The sequence below is a fragment of the Mytilus galloprovincialis genome, chromosome 2 (assembly GCF_965363235.1).
Source record: "Mytilus galloprovincialis chromosome 2, xbMytGall1.hap1.1, whole genome shotgun sequence".
Classification (NCBI taxonomy): domain Eukaryota; kingdom Metazoa; phylum Mollusca; class Bivalvia; order Mytilida; family Mytilidae; genus Mytilus; species Mytilus galloprovincialis.
Genome location: NC_134839.1, coordinates 35,014,573 through 35,040,748, shown reverse-complemented (window position 1 = coordinate 35,040,748; position 26,176 = coordinate 35,014,573). Strand labels below are relative to the sequence as shown.

General features: G+C 31.9%; 1 protein-coding gene across 2 annotated transcripts; it reads left to right on the top strand.

Annotated features, from left to right (window-relative positions):
- Positions 1–2,712: 2,712 nt before the first annotated feature.
- Positions 2,713–23,183, top strand: LOC143063464 (cysteine-rich venom protein kaouthin-2-like). 2 transcript variants are annotated; one of them, XM_076235635.1, is made up of 11 exons: positions 2,713–2,823; positions 7,008–7,066; positions 8,680–8,779; positions 12,070–12,155; positions 14,569–14,662; positions 15,153–15,295; positions 16,968–17,059; positions 18,623–18,708; positions 20,761–20,853; positions 21,204–21,320; positions 22,741–23,183. In XM_076235635.1, exons 1-11 carry the CDS (start codon positions 2,766–2,768, stop codon positions 23,046–23,048), a joined length of 1,236 nt encoding a protein of 411 aa, XP_076091750.1. In that variant the 5' UTR covers positions 2,713–2,765; the 3' UTR covers positions 23,049–23,183. The 2 variants fall into 2 exon arrangements, with proteins under 2 accessions (XP_076091750.1, XP_076091751.1); XM_076235636.1 differs by lacking the exon at positions 22,741–23,183 and adding an exon at positions 22,442–22,697.
- Positions 23,184–26,176: the final 2,993 nt, after the last annotated feature.

Genomic DNA, 26,176 nt, shown 5'->3' with positions numbered 1-26,176 from the left:
GCAAAGTTGAACAGCAAAAGTTCAAAAAAGCTGATCCAAATACGGCCAGGGTTTTCTGCTTGGGATACGAACATCCTTATTATTAATAATAATTTATACTTTTGCAAACAGTAAGTTTTATAAAATGACTATATAAAAGATATAGACGTATTAACTAATAACAAGGGGGGGGGATAGGACAAATGATAAAATAGGGTGGCCAAAAACTGGCCTTATCGTATCTTGTCCATTATTATTTTGGGTAAAAAAATCATTTATCATTTATAGTGAGTCTGAAGATAAAACATTCAAATTTGTTGAATTTGAAGGTTGGATTATCCAGCATGCTGTTGGGATTCCTATGGGATCAAATGATGCTCCTCTCTTGGTCGACGTTTTCTTACTTTTATGTGAGCCGAAGGTCCATCGGACACTTTAATAAACAAGACGAAGATAGATAATTTCATTTCTCTTTCTGTTATATTGATGATTTTCTTTCTATTTACTATCCAAACGTTTCTGATTGGGTCCAATTAATATATCTCCCTAAACAAGAGATCAAAGAAACCATAGATACAGCTTCATCTGCCTAATTAGTTTACCTCAAGTTTGACTACAACGGTCATCTTGGTACATGAATCTATGAAACACGAGACGACTTTTAATTTTGAAATGATAAATATTTCTCACCTGAGTTACAATTTACCAACCTCACCCGCGTATGAAGTATACATTTCTCAACTCCCGCAGTATTCACGAACGTATTCCAGTTGCTACTACGACTTTCAGAGCAGTCATTTTGTCTATTGAAGAGAGTTGTCTTATTGGAAATCATACCACATCTTCTTTTTATTTTGGTGTCTGAGCAGAAACATAATTTTTACGTCTCGTCGATTATTGGGAAAGTACCTAGATCATATAGATAAGTATAAATTAAATCACAAAAATACAGAACTTCAAAGAAAAACTCAAAACAGAAAGTCTCTAATCAAATGGCAAAATCAAAAGCTCAATCACATCAAACCAATGGATAACAACTGGCATATTCTTGGCTTGTTACATGCATTTTCGTATGTAATTCATGGTGGAATAAACCTGGTTTTAAAGCTAGCTAAACCTCATTTGTATGACATTTACATCAAATTCCATATATAACTTTTGACGTGACAGTGTAAGTATGCATCCAGCTATCATGTTTTGATTTAGGGAATCCCTAATCCAGGTGGGTTCGAATGTGTGATTCGGACGCTTGAGTTATGTACAGTGTTGTTTCTATCTTGTTTACCTTTGTATTATATTTTACTTAATTTGTCATATTCCAGTGTTTCTTAAAATAAAAAAATTTCTTCATTACAATGTTTTATACTGGCGTATATACAAAATTTAGTCCTGGTATCTCTGATGAGTTTATTTACAACCACTGGGTCGATACCACTGCTGGTGGAGATTTATTTCCCCGAGGGTATCACCAGCCCAGTAGTCAGCACTTTTTGTGCTGACATGAATTATCATTGATATGGTTATATTTATAATTTAACTGTTAACAAAGTTTAGAATTTTTTAAACACTAAGGCTTTTCTACCTCAGGCATAGATTACCTTAGCTGGATTTGGCAAAACTTTTAGGAATTTTGGTCCTCAATGCTCTTCAATTTCGTACTTTATTTGGCCTTTTTAACTTTTTTGGATTCGAGCGTCACTGATGAGTCTTTTGTAGACGAAACGCGCGTCTGGCGTATATACAAAATTTAGTCCTGGTATCTATGATGAGTTTATTTACAACCACTGGGTCGATACCACTGCTGGTGGAGATTTATTTTCTCGAGGGTATCACCAGCCCAGTAGTCAGCACGTTTTGTGCTGACATGAATTATCATTGATATGGTTATATTCATAAATTAACTGTTTATAAAATTTAGAATTTTTGAAATACTAAGGCTTTTCTACCTCAGGCATAGATTACCATAGCTGGATTTGGTAAAACTGTTAGGAATTTTGGTCCTCAATGCTCTTCAACTTCGTACTGTATTTAGCCTTTTAAACTTTTTTGGATTCGAGCGTCACTGATGAGCCTTTTGTAGACGAAACGCGCGTCTGGCGTATATACAAAATGTTGTCCTGGTATCTACGATGAGTTTAATTATTACTTTGCAATCAGTATGTGTAATATTACTTCAATGTGAAAAATGTCTGTATTGGCCAACCATACACAACGAATCTATGTCTACACTTGTCTATCTAACCAGGAAAAAATTAAAATAAAAGTAGAAAAAAAAATAGTTAAATTATAACAATCATATCATTAAATCTTCTCCCGGAAATATCAAATCACTCAAATACACTCAATTGTTATATTACATTTTTTAATGGTACTATTGGTACAAATTTCATTATAGTTCATATGCACGTACATATGTATTCCTTATTTCATCTTTCATATATGGTATAAGTTTGTGGAACAATATGACGTTTTATTTGATAATGTTTGGAAAGTAAGAATTGTGCCAAAGAAACAAAATGTAACATGACAAGAAATTTAATGAAGTAATATAAATATTAATTTATTTTATTCTTAACAATTCATTAAGGAAACCCTGTCCATTTATTTTATTTTTAACAATTCATTAAGGAAACCCTGTTCCCAGTTCTTTATTTCTAAAGAGTATTACAAAAGCAATTACAATACAACTTTTTACTAAAATAGCCGTAACAAACCGGATATTATTACGGATGTCACATGTACTACTGTCATATTTACCCGATGTAAGATAGATACATCAGACAAAAATGTATCCATCACATCTTTATATTTACTTGTTTGTGTTATACGGAAGTTTACTTTGTGGTGAGTTCATTTTTTTTATCATAATAATCATTTATAAAATGAAACAGGTAATATACATGATTATTCATGTATCTATATAAATATATAAACAGATCTTTTAAAAAATGTTAACGCCGTTCTTTAATTAGTATACAGGATGAATAATTGTATATCCATGTATTATAAATAAGAAGATATTAAAATGTTAATGTCGTTTATTAACTATGGTTCATGGTCCATATAAAATGATCATTACATTGATAAAAGTCGAATTAAACAAAAAGAAGAAAACTACGAAAATATACCATCAACGCATATTGCAAAACTATGATTTGTTTTCTAAATTATTGTTAAAACAGGAACTGTACCGATATTGACAATGCAATCCGTTGGATTTGTACTGATTGATATTTTAGTCCTGGAGAACATCAGTTATTTTTTGTAATTAGATTTAAATAAGCTTTCAGGAGCTTCGAGTACTTTAATATCGGGGTTTTCTGTCTTTAAATATTTTAATGTTTTATGTGCTTCGTACCTATTTCTAAATATAAGCCACTGATTTTGTACATTTTGTTCATATTACGTTATGTTACACAACTGTCCAATGTTAGGACAGGTTGAGCGTGAGAAGAAATGTATACTCAGCCTCATTCGTTATGCGCACTTCCGAGCCTTTAATTCGATGGATGTTGTTATTCATGTCTGCCATATTGTTTTATCGTAAATTGTATTGTTTACAATAGGCCGTTAGTTTTATTATTATAACTGTTTCACATGTTTCTTGTCAGTCTTTTCAAACAGCCTTTGTACGGTATGGTTTTTTTTTTTGGCTACCTATAATCGCTTATATTCATGTCATGTGTACACTTTTTGAATACTTAGTTGTCGCATTGGCAATTATACCACATTTTCTTATTTTCATATTATTATGTACATGTAGTAACGAATACTGCTAAAAGAAGTAAGGAAACTATTACAGTTCAACTGCTTTTTATTGTTTACTCAAATTCGCTAAGACAAGTAGCATATCCATTTCAGAAAACTAAGGCATGTGCGTTTGTAATTTTGAATTAAATACTTAACCAATACTATTTCATAGTTATGTTTCTTTTGGAGCTTTTTAATAGTTTGGCAATTTGGTTTCAATACATGTGTTTTTGCAATATGAATACAAAAATCCCAATCGAGTTCAAATTACTGATCAGACAATCCAAATATATAATGAGTAGTGAGAAAAACGGACACCAACAATCATAACAATGTGTATTATAGCTTCAGGACACAAGTTTAAGTTACAGAGAGAACTTTGAGAAGTGACATACAAAACAGCTTTTATAAAGAATTTCACCCCAGTCATGAACATGGTTATGCACAGGAGTAAAAGAGTTGTCATTTTAAGACAAATTATTGATATGAAAAACTTATATATTTGTTCAGTTTTAACGGCAAAATATTAATATCATATAAAAGAATTAATGAGGAAATAATCAAGTGTGTTATATCCCTCATTTCCTTATTACACTCACGGATTACAATAATTAAAGTTTTAAAAATATTTTTCATTTGAATAACTTGTTGACCCAGCTCCATTAGAGACGATTTTTGAGTTTGACTGTCCCTCTGGTATATTTCGTCCCTCTTTTATTGCAGTCTTAATATCTGGTCATTTTTATAATTGCTATGTTTGCAAAAGTATGAAATGATTAAATATTAAGGATTTTCTTATATAAGGCATATTTATTTCGTTTGTCTTTAGTCGTAGCTAAAATTCGCTTAGTACAGTATCATATCCATTTCAGGACATTATGGCGTGTGTGTTTGAGATTCGTGTTTAGTTACCTAACTAGTATTGTTCCATATATGTATCTTTTGAAGCATTTCAATAATTTGGCAAGGCATTCTTTTTCAAATTTTGATCTTCAATGCTCTTCAACTTTAGACTTGTTTGGCTTTCTAACTTTTTTTTATCTGAGCGTCAATAATGAGTCTAATGTAGACGGAAGACGTCTGGCGTATAATATTATAAGCCTGGTACCTATATATAGAAATCGTAAAATTAATCCTTTCAGTATTTTGCTATGATGTAAAAGTAAAAAGGACAATACAATCTGGATATTGCAGTACAGAAGGATTGGTTGATAAAATCTAGGCACTGCAGAATAGCAAAAGGTTCACTAATACAATATTGACACTGCCGTCTAGAACGGTTAACTATGATGTGCTTGGTATATTAATCCTGAGATGATAATTTTACGTATAATTTTGGAAAAATGATATAAACCAAATTGATAGTTAATGAACGTCATATTGTATACTTTTATTTGTCTTTTTGAATATTACTGTTACATTTTACGTGGCTCGGTTCTTACACGCTGACATTGTGTCATTGTTTTATTGTAAAAAGAAATGTATTTGTGTCTTTCTTTTAGTTACATATGACGTGGCTCTGTACTTAAACATCCCGTCATTGAGTTATAGTGCTATGGTTTTTTTTTTATTCTTGTCTTTCATTTTTTGATAATGCGCATTGTCTATATGCCTTTTTGTGCTTCGTCATTACATATTTGTTTGTTTTGATAGTGATTAAGACTATAACACAATGTTTACGGCTGTACCCCTATTTTTACTTTTTTACCTATGATGTCACACATAGTGATCAATATATTGGAATTGTATGCGACTGTCATTCAAGTGGGAGGTTTAGCTAGCTATGAAACAAGCTTAAATCAACCAAGAGGGTGGTAAAGGGTTATTCACGTGCAGCCGTGAAAAAGGTTCGTTATTCACTGCGTTTTGTGAAATCGGTTAAAAGATCAACGTGCAAGAAATATTTAACTGTTTATTCATCGTGAGTTGGCAATTTCATTTCACGTTCTTCCGTGCAGATATCCCCTTCCCACCTTAACGCCCCTCTTTGGTGTGTTTGAGCGTTTGTTTTTGCCATTTGATTACGAACTTTTCGATTTCAGTATTTTTGTGATCTTACTTTTTACCAACGTCAATGTCTTTGTTAAAACTTATATTGAAGCAGCAAAAAATAAAAACAAATAACCGTATTAACATATTTTAAATATGACCTTGTTACATGAAGTATGAATACAGTTCTTTAATTCCATATAACATCATACTAACTCAACGTAATAAATTCTTTTCGTCTTTTTAAATGTCATACAGGGACATCATTATACTATGACATGATAAGTACATAGTATATAAATAGGCTTGCATTATGAATTGAAAAATGTTTAAAATTCTGACGTGCATTATATGTCTCGTTTTACTCTATGGACAGACGAAATAAATATTTAGCAGCTAGTTAATTTGAATATCATATTTCATTTATCACTTTGAATGTTGGATGAATGTTGACAAGGTTCAATCATAAACTAAAGAATATAATATATTATCCCTAAAAAATCAAAGATGACTAAACATATTTTTTTGGGCAGGGTCGTGTTTTATAACCATGTTGTCTAAAAGTGTGATGAATGGTCATGCATAGCATCAATTAAACAAACATATTTGATATCTAAAGTATGTGTAAATTACGTGTGTCAATACATATACTAGTTGAAATTTATAAGTATATTTAGATATCATGTAATTCCTAAAACAGATTATTAAAATATAATTTGGAATTATGTTATATTACAAGTGAACGAATCTGATATTGATATTTGTTTGCATGTGTGAAAATAATTTGGAAAGATAGTATAGTTTGCGTGTATGAATCTTGGTCTAATATGTCCACCCACTTGTCATTCGATAAATTCAATCTAGATTCACTCAACGAAAGAGCAAAGCTGTATATGTCATGGTCATGTACGCATGACAGGATACAAAAGAACAAACACATCATATGTTATGTATAGGTAATAATTTGAACAAGTTAATATTTAATTTAAGTTATTTCTTCCTCTGTCTGTAGATCTACTAGTATGCTGAGAAGGAGACCAAAAACAAGGTTATAATAACATTTCAGTACTTATAAATATTAGAGACAGGAACAGTTTAATAAAATAGACTTTTAATTGTGAAATGGAAACAGGGATTGTTTGCATGAATAACGTAGCTTAGTACTTTTGAAGTCATTTAGCCATATGTCTTGTCACTCTCTTTTGCATTGATATTTGGGTCTTGACTTCTTTTTTTTGGTGAACAGGCTAGTAGCAATAACCACATAGTACCTTTGTTTCCATTTAAAGGTCAAGGCTTGACTAAGAATAAAAACTTTACAAATGAGTTGTACAGAAGTAAAAGAAATGTAAGTATGAACTTATCATGTATACTCATTCATAGTAAGAATAACTTATTATATGAACATTAAAACAAAAATGTTAAAATTACAAAAAAGTGCAGTCAGAATAATTTACAACAAAGCATATGATACACTGTCAAAAAATTCATTGAAACTTTTGTCATGGTTTACTTTTCAAATAGTAATCATATATCCCAAAAGGAGTACTTCTGTATAAGTGTGTCACTAGTATTGCACTTCATTATCTGTGTCAATTATGCAAGAAACCAAAATGTCAATGCAAGGTATCCTTTGTTATCATGTCTGTTTTTTTTCACGTATCGTAGTAAAAATAGTGGAATTTGATGCGACTATCATACAAGTGAGAGGTTAAGCGCTATAAAACCAGATTGAATCCACCATTTTCTACATTTGAAAATGTCTGTACCAAGTCAGGAATATGACAGTTGTTGTCCATTCGTTTGATGTGTTATCATTTGATTAGGGACTTTCCGTTTTTAAATTTTCCTCGGAGTTCAGTTTTTTTGTGATTTAAATTTTTTGTGTTCATAAGACAATAATTGTCTTTTCATGCCATGTCCACGAACAGATTTTAAGAAGAAAAATAAAACATTTCAGTAAAATGGATAATGTTATTAGGAACAGTGGTCCACAAAAAATAATTAAAAATATAGACAAAGATAGAACAGTTGAAAACAGCAAATTATAAGATTCGTTTATAACATGTAAGACACGTGATAATAAGTGGTCAATAGAAATGAGACTATAGTCTACAAATCAACATATATAGTGTCATATATTTCATTAAGGAAAGATGTTAATGAAAAGTAACACATAAGCTATATGTTTTTTTCACTATATGTTTGCATAGTTAATAGTTTTATTTTACTTTGTATATGAATATAGTTATCAAAGGTACCAGGATTATAATATTATGTTATTTCATTTTGAGTTATTCATAGAGCATCAGGGCAGATAAGATTTTTTCTTCTTTGGACATAAATATAGTATTTATATTGTTATTTTATTATAATAACATAAAGTTTGAACTTATGTCAGGGGAAGTGAATACTAAGTTATGTATCAGTATGTGTGGATAGTTGAAATTGGTTCTGGATTATTCATTTATTGTACAAAATAGTTATCGGCTTGAAAATTGTTTATTAACGAATTGAAATGATTGTATACTGTATGGAGAGATAATTTTTACCCACAAACATGAAAAGGAACATTTTTAAGTAGGCATGATAAACTAAAGGCAAGTTACTTTAAAAAAGATTATTAAGTGACTAAATGTACCATTGTATATACCTATTTAATTAAATTTAATCTTAAAGATATAATAATGCTTACGTTAAAACACTGCTTTGATCGGAATATATCAAAAACTTATCATACGAACAGACTACGTATCATGGTTTTAGAACTAGTTAAAAATATTTATAATTCGACAACACAACAAACAGAACAAAACAAAAGATTTAAAACTTTAAAGAAAACATTGTCACATTTAACACCATTATATAAGAAATATTGATTCAAAAGGTTAAATTGCCATTCGAACAAATGGTCCAAACATAAGCTATGATAATTGATACACCATTTAATTCGTTTGTCAGGTTGATTGTGGATCGTCGAATACCTTGAAGAAATATACGTTTTATCCTGGACACACTGCATGTTTGACTGCGTCATCATCTGCTGATTTGTCCTCCTCAGGTACAACTTAATCAAATTTTATCAAAATAAAAGGAAGAATAATTCCAAATTACACTTTATCCCTTATTCAATCTACTGGTTGAAATACAAAATGATACGAAGACGAGTACGGCTTACTTTGGGGAACTTGCTTACAAGTTTTAAGTTGAAGTGTTTTAAGTTGAAGTGTTGTAAGTTGAAGTATTTGACAATTTTACTTCAGACAGACAAACATAATTCTGATATAACATGCAGTCTTAAATAACAATCAAAGTGGAACCAATATCAAATATCAATTAATTGTGTTGCTTGATTTAAAAATGTATCAAATGATTAATTTGACATCACTGATAACTCGTTATCCCGGTTCAGATGAATGATTTTGATTGGCTGCAGCTCTTCCCAACGTCAAGAATATGGTACATACAAAATATTCTTTAATTGCGTGTCTATCTTGTTTCGTTATGCAGTACTTTTCTTCAAGAAAAATATCATTGTAAGAGAAATGAAAACAGATCACAATTATCAAACAGATTTTCAGGTTTAACTTTAAGTTACTACGTTGTATCGATTTTTCTTAATATTCCTACAACGCAGCCTTAAAGCTAAGTAAAAACCTACATATAACTCAATTTTGACCCACTAAGTATAACAATATCATTAAAAGTGTGTCTGAAAATCTCTTAAAGGCTAATGTCTAACAAACAAAATTTGAAATACTTCTACCGGCCAGATTTTTCATTTGCCTTAGCTATATCAAATTCAGAGATATATCTCAGGGAACAATTGAAGACTAAAGCTTACTCCAACCAGATAACCATTACGGTAACATTTGCAGACTAAAAGTACATCGAACTAGAGAACTTTAGCGGGAACATGTACGGGCATAAATAAAATCAATACGAGGAAACTTTCATTTGAAAAAGTCGAAAACTATACTAATGAAAATCACCATTACGCTCAATGTCCCGTGATTATCTAAACCAACTCATATCCAATAAAGCTGTAATGGAAGCGAGTTAAACTAATATACTTATTTTTAGCCATCACCATGTAATATTTGAACAGAATATATCAATGGAACTTGCTTTTTGTCTGAAAATTTAAACTGAATTATCAGGTGAAATCGGAAACAATCTACTTTTCATGTTTGTGTTATATTGTGTTTTACAATAGATATTTATTTCTTCATGTAATATGAGCCCTCGGTGACCGACTGGTCTAAGTTGTTACTTACAACTGTAACCACTAGCCAGTCAACACTGAGGTTGTGAGCTCGTACCCCGCTCGTGTAGGTGCACTCGACACAAATCTTAGTTAAATAGCATTGTCAGTTTTCCTATCAAAGGTGGTATTCTCAAGGCACTCCTATTTCCTCCATCGATCAAGACTGGCCACCATGAAACAGCCCAAAAACGGGGCTTACAAGTGACGTAAAAACATCAAAAAAGAGTAAATCAAACTAGATGTAATACTGTTTATTTCTTGTTTGTAGGTGCTACTGCAGATGAGAAGACAAAAATACAAGATTCTCCTCTACATGTAATATTATTCATTTCTTGTTTGTAGAAAAGAGGGACGAAAGATACCAAAGGGACAGTCAAACTCATAAATCTAAAACAAACTGACAACGCCATGGCTAAAAATGAAAAAGACAAACAGAAAAACAATAGTACACATGACACAACATAGAAAACTAAAGAATAAACAACACGAACCCCATCAAAAACTAGAGGTGATCTCAGGTGCTCCGGAAGGGTAAGCAGATCCTGCTCCACATGTGGCACCCGTCGTGTTGCTTATTTGATTACAAATCCGGTAAATAGTCTAATTCGGTAGGTCACATTAATGAAAGGGAAGGGGATTGTAGTTACGACGTAAGGAACATATCAGATATCATTTGTGAAACGGTTATTCCATAACGGACAACCAACTCGTGATGGCGTCCGTAAAATTTACGAAGGGATGATTTCAACTTCACCATTTGGAACTCTTGGTTTAATAGCTTCCTTGTGAGCAGTAACCCTCTATCAAGAAAATCATGATAGGAAATGCAAGCACGGGAATATCGTATCAATTGGGAGATATATACCCCGTATGCAGGTGCTTCTGGAATGTAGGTGTGACTGCAGATGAGAAGACAGAAATAGTAGATTCTCCTCTACATGCAATACTGTTCATTTCTTATGTGTAGGTGTGACCGCAGATGAGAAGACAGAAATAGTAGATTCTCCTCTACATGTAATACTGTGTATTTCTTATTTGTAGGTGTGACTGCAGATGAGAAGACAAAAATAGTAGATTCTCCTCTACATGTAATACTGTTCATTTCTTGTTTGTAGGTGTGACCGCAGATGAAAAGAAAGAAATAGTAGATTCTCCTCTACATGTAATACTGTTCATTTCTTGTTTGTAGGTGTGACTGCAGATGAGAAGACAGAAATAGTAGATCCTCCTCTACTCTACATGTAATACTATTCATTTCTTGTTTGTATGTGTGACTGCAGATGAGAAGACAGAAATAGTAGAATCTCCTCTACATGTAATACTGTTCATTTCTTGTTTGTAGGTGTGACCGTAGATGAAAAGACAGGAATAGTAGATTCCCCGTCTACATGTAATACTGTTCATTTCTTGTTTGTGGGTGTGACCGTAGATGAGAAGACAGAAGTAGTAGTTTCTCCTCTCTATGTTATACTGTTCATTTCTTGTTTGTAGGTGTGACTGCAGATGAGAAGACAGAAATAGTAGATTCCCCGTCTACATGTAATACTGTTCATTTCTTTTTTGTAGGTTTGACTGTAGATGAGAAGACAGAAATAGTAGATTCTCCTCTACATGTAATACTGTTCATTTCTTGCTTGTAGGTGTGACCGTAGATGAGAAGACAGAAATAGTAGATTCTCCTCTTCATGTAATACTGTTCATTTCTTGTTTGTAGGTGTGACTGCAGATGAGAAGACAGAAATAGTAGGTTCTCCTCTACATGTAATACTGTTCATTTCTTATTTGTAGGTGTGACTGCAGATGAGATGACAAAAATAGTAGATTCTCCTCTACATTTAATACCGTTCATTTCTTGTTTGTAGGTGTGACCGCAGATGAAAAGACAGAAATAGTAGATTCTCCTCTACATGTAATACTGTTCATTTCTTGTTTGTAAGTGTGACCACAGGTGAGAAGACAGAAGTATAAGATCCTCCTGTACATGTAATACTGTTCATTTCTTGTTTGTGGGTGTGACCGCAGATGAAAAGACAGAAATAGTTGATTCTCCTCTACAGGTAATACTGTTCATTTCTTGTTTGTAGGTGTGACCGCAGATGAGAAGACAGAGATAGTGAATAAACACAATGCTTTACGATCTCTCACTCAAGCTACAAATATGATGAAAATGGTAAATAAAAATATACAGCATTCTAAAAACACGGTTATCAAATGTAAAGGTCTTAATATGAATTAAGCTACCACAATCATGATCAGTTTATGGACTTCTAAACATAACGTATGATGATTTTCATTTTTAGCTCACCTGGCCCACAGGACCAAGTGAGCTTTTCTCATCACTTTGCGTCCGTCGTCCGTCGTCGTCGTCGTCGTCTGTTAACTTTTACAAAAATCTTCTCCTCTGAAACTACTGGGTCAAATTTAACCAAACTTGGCCACAATCATCATTGGGGTGTTTAGTTTAAAAAATGTGTCCGATGACCCGGTCAATCAATCAAGATGGCCGCCATGGCTAAAAATAGAACATTGGGGTAAAATGTATATTTTGGCTTATATCTCTGAAACCAAAGCATTTAGAGCATATCTGACAAGGGGGTAAAAATTGTTTATCAAGTCAAGATCTATCTGCCCTGAAATTTTCTGATAAATTGGAGAACCTGTTGTTGGGTTGCTGCCACTAAATTGGTAATTTTAAGAAAATTTTGTAGTTTTTGGTTATTATTTTGAATATTATTATACAGATAAACTGTAAACATCTTAATGTTCAGCAAAGTATGATCTACAAATAAGTCAACATGACCAAAATGGTCAGTTGACCCCTTAAGGAGTTATTGCCCTTTAATGTCATTTTTTAACCAATTTTTCGTAATTTTTTGTAATCTTCTACAAAAATCTTCTCCTCTGAAACTACTAAGCCAAATTTGATCAAACTTAGCCACAATCATTATTAGGGTATCTAGTTTAAAAAATGTGTACGTTGACCCGGCCAACCAACCAAGATGGCCGCTATGGCTAAAAATAGATCATAGGGGTAAAATGTAGATTTTGGCTTATAACTTTGAAACCAAAGCATTTAAAGCAAATCTGACAAGCAGTTAAATTGTTTATCAAGTTAATATCTATCTACCCGCAAATTTTCAGATGAATTGGACAACTGGTTGTTGGATTGCTGTCCCCCAATTGGTAATTTTTTGAGAAATTTTGCCATTTTTTGGTTATTATCTTGAATACTATTATAGATAAAGATAAACTGTAAACAGCAATAATGTTTAGCAAAGTAAGATCTACAAATAAGTCAACATGACCAAATTGGTCAGTTGACCCCTTAAGGAGTAATTGCCCTTTAGTAAATTTTTAACAATTTTCATTAATTTGGTACATTTTTGTAAATTTTTACAAAATATTTTCCTCTGTAACGAAAGGGCCAATATTATTATAGATAGAGAAAATTGTAAGTAGCAAGAATTTCAGTAAATAAAGATCTACAAACACATCACAATCACCAATACACAATTTTGTCATGAATCCATCTGTGTAATTTGTTAAGGTGAGCGACAGAGGCTCTTAAGAGCCTCTAGTTTTCTTACCATTCCAACTTAAAGTGGTTTATTATAGTGACGGTTACTACATCTAAAATAGAACCTATGATCCTTATTGGTAAAACAGTAAACAATATCTCTTTGTCGTAAATTAAGATCAACTCCTTTTCAATGTACATACCAATATTTCGAAATGCAATTGATTGCTATTATTCGTTAATTTGTATAACCATCAGCCAGTAAGTGACACAACCTAATATATGTTCATCGTTTTATGATTACACAGCTACTTTAGTACCAGTAATCTTGATGTACAGTTTATAAAGATGCATATCAAATGTGCATCTGTAAAGTTGTATATAAACCTGTGTAGCTGTAAAGCTGGATAAAAAATGTACTTCTGTAAAATTGTAAATAAACTGTAATTTTTTAAAGATGTATATAAACTGCAACTCTGTAAAAATGTACATTAACTGCACATTTTTAAATCTGTATGAGCTAAACATATAGATTCTACCCCTGCATTTTATGTGATATAATATTTATCCACACTTCATATACAATTATACAAATGTACAGTTTATATACAGTTTTACAGATGTACAGTTTATACACAGCTTTAAGGCAGTACAGTTTATATTCAGCTTTACAAACGTACAGTTGATATACATTTTTAGAACTGTACAGTTTATAAACAGCTTACAGATGTATATATGATATGCATCTTTACAACTGTATATCAAGATTACTTGTATTAAATTAGCTGTGTAGTCTTACAAACTTATTCGGTTCTTGTTCAAATATTTGGCATTGAGCGTTCCTAATGCAGGTAAATCCCAACGTACGCTTCGAACGCATATGCTGTTTTCATTTTTTACTTAAATGTTGTTTCATGCTCAGTCAAACCAATACTAAATAATTGATACACAAGTTATTTAAACCTGATTCCTGTTTAGTCAAACGAATACAAAATAAAATATTACCCCCAACAGATGTTTAATAACCAGGTTAGAAATACATAATGATATTTATCTATTTTTGTAGAGCTGGGATGACGAAACTGCCTACATAGCTCAAAAATGGGCAGAAAACTGTGTGACATCACATGAGTCTCCTGGTCTGAAACGGACCATTCCAGGTACCTGTATTACTAATTAGTGTTTCGCCACTGAAGACAGCAATGATGTGATCTGGCCTTTTAAATTGAATATTGCAAACAGACAGACAAGCACACAGTTAATACATTCCTACAATATATATAAACACAAGCGTGTACCGAAACAAAATGGAGGGCATCTTAGTGAAGGCAAAAGTAGTATACCGCTATAGTACATTGTGATTGAATCAAATGTATTTCTGTTTACCCAGAACTTATGTGCTTAAATATACTTGGTCTAATTGAACATGGACAAAACCAATGAGTCCAATGTTAATTTTCAGTTATAGGCCTATAAAACAAATACACCATCAACATACCACTGTTATGTACAAAAAATTTCAAAGTTAAAATACAAGTCGAAGAGACAGCTGTCAAACACGAAAAACAGAAATATTTACAGACAATGGGCAACAGAACCAATTATACTTCACTACACAATGATTTCTTAAATCGTCTATACTTTCTACAGGGAGGTTTGGACTTGGTCAAAATCTTTTTTGGGGATCCGGAAAGTATTCCTGGAGTGCCGCTATACAAAGTTGGTATGATGAGATCAACGATTTCACATTCAATGGTCAAAATGTATTCAGCAAAATTGGACATTATACACAGGTATTGTATGTGGTATTTTATGTTCACATTTTAGTGAAGGACATAATCTTTGTTCTTTGATTTAAAATTAAGAATTCGGAACAGTTTCCCTTGAACTAACTTCAAAGTAAGGCTTATTTTTATGTTCATAGTTCTTATCATCACGCTGTCTATGTTATACATTATTTCTTGTAAGGTATCTTGTAAATTAGTCAAATGATTGTCTGAATGTTGTATTGGTTTTGTTATTCTACAGTAAGCTAGTCCGGCAAAATTTCGCAGTAGATTTCTTTTCCCATGAAAGTAGTTACAGGGGAAGCATTTTAAACATTCTTTCCAAACTAATGATAAGGATCGTCTTGAACTTGCACTGATTATTGTCCAGTGCTGAATGTTGACTATCTTTTATTTGATGAAGATCATTGACAGCCCTGGCCTTATGTCAAAAGCGTGTTTTGATATTGTGACAAGTATTAATAAAACAAAAATGAAAAGCTATTTACTGCCGTTTAAGTACAGACTAGTTTCGATGATTATGTTTATAACGGCCTTCGATAAAAAAAATAAAAAAATAAAAAATGAAGCAAATAGTCTTCAGGAGCAATATGTAGCACTGAATTGTTTTTTGATTTTGCCATGTGATTATGGACTTTCCCAATTGATCTTCCTCTAAGTTCAGTATTTTTGTGATTTAACTTTTTACATATTATGAGTATAATTCAATTGTGTGCATTTAAGCACAAACTAATAATATTAATCTTTCCCCGGTTATATCAACTATCAGATTTTTTATCCGTGATAGAAAGGTCAAGCTGTGGTAGTTGTCAAAACCTCTTTGAAATATACAACATGTAAACCAATTAATATTCATAATTATTTGTTATCTTTTGAGTCAAAGTAACTGCCTTCATAATAATTTCTAAAAAATAATGAGAAGGATTTGCCTACCCTCTTGGATTATTTTAGTCGAATCTGTATTGCGCATGCTATAATTTTCATTTTGTATTTGAGCTTTTGTATTTGAGGTGTCTTCGTTACACTAACTGGTAACACCCGTGTCTTACCATTGGTACTAAAAACTCTGTTTTCAATTCAAACTTTGCAATTTGATAATGTTTTACGCTTATAATTTACAGATAAATAATGTTTATAATTCGGTTGTAGCTAGATATGAACACAAATACATTCACGAATCTGATATTGAATGCAACTGACTCACTTATACATTCATGTATAACGTATCTACGTATATCCCGATGAGTAGCAAGACAAGTCTAGCTTGTCAAGGAGGAACTAATGAACCCTTCCGGCGCACCTGGATTCCTGTTACTCAATCTCTTGTTTTGTTATATTTTCATCGTGTTCATGTTTGGTTATGGTGCTGTTTGTTTTTTTCAAAGAATTATAGTTTTTGATTGCAACCATGATGTTTTCTCCTTTTTTCTATCACCTGTTAGAACAATTTTGAATTCGAGAATATATATATTTAGGAATATATAAACACATCAGAGTAATTCTGTTGTCATGTAATCACACAGTAATCAAACAAATTCGATCTGATCTTACAATACAAAGCTTATGATTCATACTACATGTGACTTTCAAAACTTTTGACAGAGAACGTAATTAATATAGAAAAATATGAAAGCCTATCCAGGGACAAATGTAAATCCTACTTTTCGTTTATTTACAGATTGTTTGGGCAGATTCTATTAAACTTGGTTGTGGTTATGCCCAGTGTAATTCAGCACGCACTCATTTCTATGTGTGTAATTATGGACCAGCGTATGTATGAAAATTGGTGCTTTATGATACAAGTATAAAATGCATTCCACCATCTGCAAAATGTATAATATACTATAGTCTAGACCAGATGTGTTGATTGTTTTCATTTTGCAGACCTGGATAGATTGTACGTTTTCTGTCTTTTCCAACAGCCTTTTTCTTTTTCTAGCCACTTGGTGGAGCTTTTTTGTGAACTTTTCGATTACAAGGTTAGGTTTTGCATCAATATTTGTTCAATATGAAACTATACAGTAGCCTCTAGAGGCCTTTTAAGACATGCAGTATGGGCTTTGCTCATTGTTAAATGTCGTACGGTGACCTTTAGTTGTGAATTATTGCGTCATTTGGTCTCTGGTGGAGAGTTTTTTTTATTGGCAATCATATCACATTCTTTTTATATATACACAATACTATGTCTGGAAATGTGTCGCATCATGTAAAAGAGGGGCGAAAGATACAAGAGGGGCAATCAAACTTATAGATTGAAAATAAACTGACAACGCCATGGCTAAAAAAGAAAAGACAAACAGACAAATAATAGTACATAAAACAACATAGAAAACTAAAGACTAAGCAACACGAACCCCTCCAAAAGCTGGTGGTGATCTCATGTGCTCCGGAAGGGTAAGCAGATCCGGAATTGATTGAAAGAGGGACGAAAGATACCAAAGGGACAGTCAAACTCATAAATCTAAAACAAACTGACAACGCCATGGCTAAAAATGAAAAAAACAAACAGAAAAACAATAGTACACACGACACAACATAGAAAACTAAAGAATAAACAACACGAACCCCACCAAAAACTAGGGGTGATCTCAGGTGCTCCGGAAGGGTAAGCAGATCCTGCTCCACATGTGGCACCCGTCGTGTTGCTTATGTGATTACAAATCCGGTAAATAGTCTAATTCGGTAGGTCATATTCATGAAAGGGAAGGGGAAGTAATATGAATAATGAAGCATAAATGGCCATTACTTACAGTTTAAGACAAGACAAGTTTGACGAAAATATCCATGTACATTGAGTGTTGTAAAATATCAAACCATTAACAAACAGTTGCGCCGCTATTTCAAATAATGTTTTAAAGGCTACAACTCATCATTAGTAAGCTCCAGACAAAATATAAAATAATTCTCTTTCATAGAAGCCAAGAAAAGTTTGACGAGATATTTCCTATATAGTGAGTGTCGTTAAATTGAGTGTCTTTAAATTCTAACTGAAAACATGAAGTGGCTACACGGATGATGTAAAGCAATTGCTTGCACGCTTCAACTAAAACACACCAAGCTGGAGACCAAAATAAAATCATTCTTTTCCATTGAGCCCACGAAATGTGGGCGAATGTTTTCTATCAAGGTCACTCGGACGGATTGTCAAACGGAAAGATGAACCTACGGTGCCGATGGTAAAAAAGACAAATTAAGGAAACAAAACACAATTAATTTTAGTAGCATTGAAACATATATTTCCGAGGGAACATGAACCAATTCAAACAGAAATATATGAAATAAAATTCATTTTTACAAATATCAAGGTCAAAATTTTATAATTTTATAAAACAGTGGTAACATTGGAGATACGAGTAGACCATATAAACAAGGAACGCCCTGCCAAGAATGTCCGGGAAATTGTGTCAACAAGTTATGTGGTAAGTTGTATATGGAGTAGGATTATTTTCCTTGCAAAATTAAGAACATGATCATGATGATAGGGAATATGTGGTTGCTTAAATCCTTTCTTTTTTTTTTTTGTTATTAATGAGTTATTACTGTTATGACTACATATTACCTAAATTTATGGTTACATTAAACAAATTAGTTCACAGAGATCTGTGTACTATATGCTTCTTTTTACCAGTAGTTTGTAGGAACTCTTCATGAAATTTCATATTTGAGTCAACACTAAAATACCGTGGCAACCCAACGATAAAAAACATATCAGTTACATAGAAGTGAACAGGAAGATTTTCAAGAACATACATATAAAAAAGAAAGTGTGGTATGATTGCCAATGAGACATCCATCCACAAGAGACCAAAATGACACAGAAATTAACAATTATAGGTCACCGTACGGCCTTCAACAATGAGCAAAGCCCATACCGCATAGTCAGCTATAAAAGGCCCCGAAATGACAATGTAAAACAATTCAAACGAAAATTGTTTATTTACAATAATGCGAAATGGTTTGATTCAAAATAAGACATTTCTTTAAGAAGAGTCAATGACAAAGATGTGAGCAGTTATAGGTCACAGTTATGACAGATCATCACTAAAGAGACATGAATTGTCGAAATGCGCATCTGGTGCAGAAATATTGGTACCGTTAATGTTATTACTACCACTGGGTCGATGCCTCTGCTGGTGGACTGTTAGTCCCCGAGGGTATCACCAGCCCAGTAGCCAGTACTCCGGTACTGGCATGCGGAGTACTGGCATGCAAATACGGATTTTTTGTTTTATCAAATTTGCTGTTACAAAACATTAAAAATTATTATAAATTAAGGAATGTATCTCCCTCATGCAAAGCTCTGATTCCTTTCACGGATTTGGCTATACTTTTTGGAACTTTTGGATTATAGCTCTACATCTTTTATATAAGCTTTGGATTTTACATATTTCGGCCACGAGCATCATTGAAGAGACATGAATTGTCGAAGTGCGCATCTGGTGCAGAAAAATTGGTACCGTTAATGTTATTATGACCTTATAAAATAAGAAATCCATACCGCATATATGATTGGACACGGAATTATGATTATAACAATAATAGAAAACAAATATAATGGGCAGCAACTTAGGAGAATAATTGAATTACATGATCCTGCATTGTTGTCTTTAATCTATAATTTAGTATCAATAAAAAAAAAACAAAATTCTAAGACTTTTTTAAATCAATTACCATTATCACTTGTTGAAATAGTATGTTAAAATGCCTGGAAAATACAACTAATCTCATTCTGACGTCGTAATTGTTTACTAAAAAACATTTTAATTCGAAAAATTGTGCGACACTGCGGATAGATCGAGTTTCAAAAGACATAAGCCACACAAATGAGCAGGTTTTCTTTTTGCTTAATCGATTTATGCCTAGAGGACAATGGTATACTACATATAAAAAAAATAGGTTAATCCACCATTGTCTACATCAGAACACGTCGGTACCAATTCAAGAATATGACAATTGTTATCCATTTGGTGTGTTTACGCTTTTGATTTTGCCAATGGATTAGGGACTTTACGTTTTGAATTTTCATCGGAGTTCGGTATTTTTGTTATTTTACTTTATACTATTGACGCCTTTACTTAATTTGAAATGTGTATCTCGGCTAAATGCACAAACTCTATAGCAAATTCATTTTGTTCGAATGTTGAGTCAATATGTTCTAAAAGAGTAGTAGTAGAAATGCATTAAATACATATACTGGTTTCAAATGGAAAACTTTTCTTAACATATCACGACTGTTTAAATTAACAGTTTTAGAAAAATCGTTGTAAAATCTAGTATAAATATTTTAATTAGCAAAGAACAGTTTTAAGACTTCTTGGCCTTAATCCTTTATACCACTACCAAATATCTTTCGTCAATTATTTAGTTTTCGTTTGTATAATTTAATTAATATATATAAAATCTGACGTCAGCTAAAAATCTGTTTTGATTGAATATCCATGTATTTATTTATACATTTCTGGACATTATAGATTGCGACAAAGTCTGTTTAAATGGAGGAACCCTTGACTTATCAACCTGTACATGTAGTTGTAAGAGTGATTATAGTGGACCAGATTGTTCATGTAAGTTAAGTTATATTATTGAAATATCTTTACATTTTTATGACAGAAGCCTAACTTTTATAAATCAGATATTGCTGCTAAAGACTAAATATGAGATTGGTAATGTAAAACATCATTAGGTAAAAACAAAACAGCACGAAAGATGTTTTCTCTAACTAAAAAAAAAATATAGTTCTGTTTTATACATTTATTGGTATATATGGTAACAGCGTCATATGTAATTATGTTTTTAGAGGAAGTTTATGTCCGTTCGAAAACACAATTTAACATCTTTAAACCATTAGAAATTTTATTCTTATTTCTGATGTAAAATAATGTTAGTAACAAATAAGTTGTTTGTTTCCTGATAGTGAACTGTGCGACTAAGACAGACCCCGGACATTGTGGCACACAGTGGTCTCCTAGTCATTGTGAAACCTTTAGTAATGTCCCATCAGATTGTCCACATATGTGTAAAATATGCCCAAGTAAGTATAGTATCGTATTTAGTAATTGATTAACGTATTTATACTGTAACAAGTGCTCTTCTTTTTTTAATGACGAATACGTTTTAGTCAGATCGCAGGCAACAGTTGTAGTGCTTCATTTGTGTAAAATATCGAAAACAAAACAATTTTTTTTCTGTGTTATATTTGATACGATCAATACTTTATTTTGATTCACAGGGTTGGCTTACATAGAAGGAAGTTTGGTATTTGTTATAATGTAAAACAATTGATTTACATACATGGACATTTTCTGTTTGATAAAAAGTACTAAAACATTTTTTTTTAAAACAACTAATAGCTGAAACAAAACGAAATAGTGCATTATGAAAAACACAAAAAATGGATGTCATTATTAAGACTGTACACAAAAATGATCGTCTACGTCCTCTCATTAAACAGTGTTTTTATGTCAGTTTAAATAGAATTTGTAGATGCAGAATTCTTGTTTTATGACAAAAAAAAACCTTACTAACTTTGTGAATTATCACATAGTTTTAAACACCACAAAAAAACTCGTAAATGATATCATATCATTTTTTATCAACAACACATTTTTAATTTGGCAGATTCACAATTTTATCGAGCGTAAAAAATACTGAAAATTTAACATTATGAACATTATGAACTGATAATAGAGGCAGATTATACTAGGTGAATATAATGCAACTCTTGAATAATAAAATGAAATAAATAAAAAGAATTTAAGACAACAACAGCCAAACTGAACACAGTTAATGGACAAAGTTAACTTAAAGAAATAGACAATATTAACAGTACAAATGTTGCTGCACTAACATTGCTGTAATTCAACAATAACTGTCTGTTTTGTGATACAAGAAGCCAAAATAATCGAAATCCAAAATCTTAAAAAGATTTCCTTTTCCATGCAATATTTAATATTTTGTTTGCTTGCATTTAATTCAGAAGAAACACAATTTATGATACACTACCAGTGAATATTTCAAAGAAAAGTGACAAATAAGCATACATTCGTTGCAGTAAAACATATTAAGATTGTTATGCAAGTTTGTGTCAAGAAAAATTCGTTAATACAAAAAAGGGTCATAAAATATAAACGAAGCTCATTGCATCTTCTGTAGATGGCGGTGTTGCAGTAACTGGGAAAAGTAATGGAAAAGGAGTATTAAGATTCCGCATATCTACAACTGACACGTCTGGTGAAAAAAGAAGTACCAGTTCTTCGACTTTCATTTTGATTCTCAGAATCAGTGTGACAGCCATTATAGTCATATTCACTGTTCTTTGAGGTAGAAATCATTTCGATTCTCAGGATCAGTGTGACAGCTATTATAGTCATATTCAATGATCTTTCACGTATACAAGTAATATACAAAACTGTTATAATTTTGTTATCTGATTTACGATTATTTTAATGTAGATGGTGGTGTTGCAGTTACTGGATCAAGCGACGGAAAGGGAGTAATCAATTTCGATTTGACAGGAACTGGGTCTGGAATTTCGAGTTCTTCAACGATCGAAACTTCAGAGCCCGTTACTGTTCCATCGAGAAGTACAAGTCCTGGAAAGACTGACATTTCTCAGTCTGCAACAGCGGTAACAGAACAAACAACTCATTCGACAAGTGACTCGCCTGGTGATGAAGTATCCAGAAGTTCAAATGATCTGATGTGTTATATATTAATTTGGAGTTCTATAGCCATTGCTACCATGCTCAATATTTTATGAAAAATATTCGTTATTACCTTAATCTTTACATATCAGAAATAATTAAAACAAATATGAAATATGCTTCTAAGGAGAAGCCAATGTATAGAGGTCAACTGACTATAAAATATGTCAAGTTCTAGAAAGTTCGGAATAAGTTTAACAGGGTCTGCAATTTTAATCATTCCTCTATATTATAAAAAACGAACAAGTTGCCCTCTTGATATCTTTTCTTTCCTTTAGTAGAATATAAATTTATTTTTATATCTCCATTCATGGCGTCGGCGCTATATTGTATATATATATATGTTGTGTACAAGTTATCATTTTGTACAAATTATAATTTGTACAAAAATATTGTACAAATTATAATTTGTATTTTGACTTTGTACAAATTGTTATTTGTACAAAAAGTGCTTGTACAAATTACAATTTGTACAAAAATGGACAAAAATTCACTTATAACTTGTACAATTATTTATCATATGGATTTTGGTGAAAAAAGCATCGATACACATTATTGAAATGCTATTAAATGACCACACAGTACACCTAAGTTACAAAATCAAATATTAGTTCTTTATGATTCGTTTGAGCAGTTGATCTAGTGATTTATAGAATCAGGTATTACAAACCATCTTTTGACTCTCAAATCGATGACGACCTGTTTTACTGGCATTTTAACTGCTTCACATAGCGAACGTTGAAGCTCAAGAACCGTTGCTGTGAATAAACATGTGTATTTCACTGCTTCAGTTGGACTTTTAGACAAATAAATATCCAAGAAAGAAAGCGAGATTAAACACCCCATTTGATTAAGGAATATGACGATGCTAAAGTCAGGAATATATGTTGTTTTTCTGCCGTTTTTTTTATCAATGTTTTTTTTTTCAACAAGGATCTTTGTTTTGTAAATATCAAACTTAACGGAAATCAGTTGAGACAATCTAAAAAAAACAACATTAAACGTATGCAGAACAGACAGACAGACTTTTATTTTATAGTTGGTGTAGTATTATAAAATCATCAGACCCAAATGGCATTGAACCATCAATCTTTTCGCAAACAAAAGTGAAGCTGAATAAGTCATATACATCCAATCTTTTGATGTACCAATTACAAATATAAACTATAACTTGTTTAAAGAAAGATTTGATTGTTTTCATGGACGAATAAGTGGCAACATATCTTTTGAGATCCTTTTCACGATCATCAAAATGCTATACACGATCTTTCACGATACAAAATATCAAATTTTACAAATATAATAGTTTTTGCAAACTTTCTAAATAAAACAAAAATCCTCAAAATAACGATAAGAACTAATCAAGCAGTACTATTGAATGATCTCCTTTTTTTAAAGAAAAAGTAGTTTATGTATTAAAAATTTGTATAAAAGTCCTATTTGTTTACTTTTTTTCTCTCAAAAATTTCGAAGATCAATCTGCCTTTTGTATTTTGTTAATTAAGTTTAGTGTGTGGTCATTTAATTACAATTCTATCGTGTGAATCAATGCATTTTTCACCAAAATTCATATTTATAACTGTTGTACAAGTTATAAGTGAATTTTGGTCAAATTTTGTACAAATTGTAATTTGTACAGGCACGTTTTGTACAAATTATAATTTGTACAAAGTCAAAATACAAATTATAATTTGTACAATATTTTTGTACAAATTATAATTTGTACAAAGTCAAAATACAAATTATAATTTGTACAATATTTTTGTACAAATTATAATTTGTACAAAATGATAACTTGTACACAACATATATATTGTATTGTGTCTACCCATCCGTTCGTCAAAACTTTTGTATTCTTCTTTCAATATTTTGAAAAAAGGAATGTAATGTTGTCACTCTGTTACACATTTCTCCAATGCTACAGAACAGAATGACTTCTTATTTTGACTGCAGGTCAACAGACGTTTGTGCGTTGTTCTGATCCTTCAAACCACTTGTTTTATTTTCCCTTTTCCGAAACATTGAATTATGAGTACGGGCATGCTGAGTATGACAATTTGAGTTTTTGTGACATAAAGTTTATTACTCGTATCATCTTTATTTGTATAGCATACTTTGTTACGAAATGCTGGGCAACATATAACAGCGATTAATTTAATTATTCTATATTTCAATTGCGATCTGTAAACCGTAAGAAATGTTGTCATACATTTAAATAATTGCGTAAATCAAAAAAGAAATAATTTCATAATACTGATTATATAATGTCCCATTGACCCATTTTTACCTTTAGATATTTTTGAAGGTTAATACATCAATTCATATATGTATTTTTCTGTATATATAATAAACTTCAAACGCAGATGTTTTTATCTTCTTACAATCTCATAGCTTGAAGACTTTTTTTTAAGTATTCGGTAATGCAATGTATGTCATGAGAACAATATATATATATCAAACTCTTAAGTTCATTGTACATGTATTTAAATGAGATTGAAATGTAGGTACATACAAGTAGATATACATCAATGAGTCACAGGCTTAACCACAATAAATTACAAAAGGACATTACGAGAATCAAATATGTTAAAAAGAGGATAACCCCCGTTCAACAATAGATATATATGTCTACATAATATGTCAAGTCAGTATCCTTATCTTTAATGTTATTGCTCTGATTGTTCCTGATGAAGGTAAATCAATGAAAGGTTTGCGGACGCACGACTTTTATGAAGTTTGTTTTCAGTCTTTACACATGTTACAGTACTAAGTCAATACCGCTGCTGGAGGTCTATCAGTCTCTGCAGGTACCATCGGCTTATTAGATAGTATTTCGGTTATAACAATGAATTATAACAAACCTTTCTGCAACTGTCCATTTATAAGAATAAACTAGGGTTTCACCTCCATTAGGCAAAGTTGACTTGGGATGGATTCGGTAACTATATTCAGGTTTTTTTGTCAAACTTTATATTACTCTTAGTTTAGACATATGTATTTATAGTGGATTGGGAAACAAGTCATCAATACATTACTTATATTCATCCCTTTCCACTCTGCTGGTAGAAGTGCTGCCTTGTAGCGGTATTATCCTGCTCTTTTTCGGAAACTTATAGGGTGTCTTTTACTCATTAACTATGCCTGTTGCTATTCGTCCTTGGCTTTCAATTTTTCGGCTTTGAAC

Bases quoted from the DNA above. Each gene is read 5' to 3' on its own strand.
- LOC143063464 (XM_076235635.1), top strand. From the start codon at position 2,766: ATGTATCCATCACATCTTTATATTTACTTGTTTGTGTTATACGGAAGT. The intron at 7,067-8,679 runs GTAAGTATGAAC...TTCGTTTGTCAG, and splicing joins TGTACAGAAGTAAAAGAAAT to GTTGATTGTGGATCGTCGAA. The intron at 21,321-22,740 runs GTAAGTATAGTA...ATTTTAATGTAG, and splicing joins TATGTGTAAAATATGCCCAA to ATGGTGGTGTTGCAGTTACT.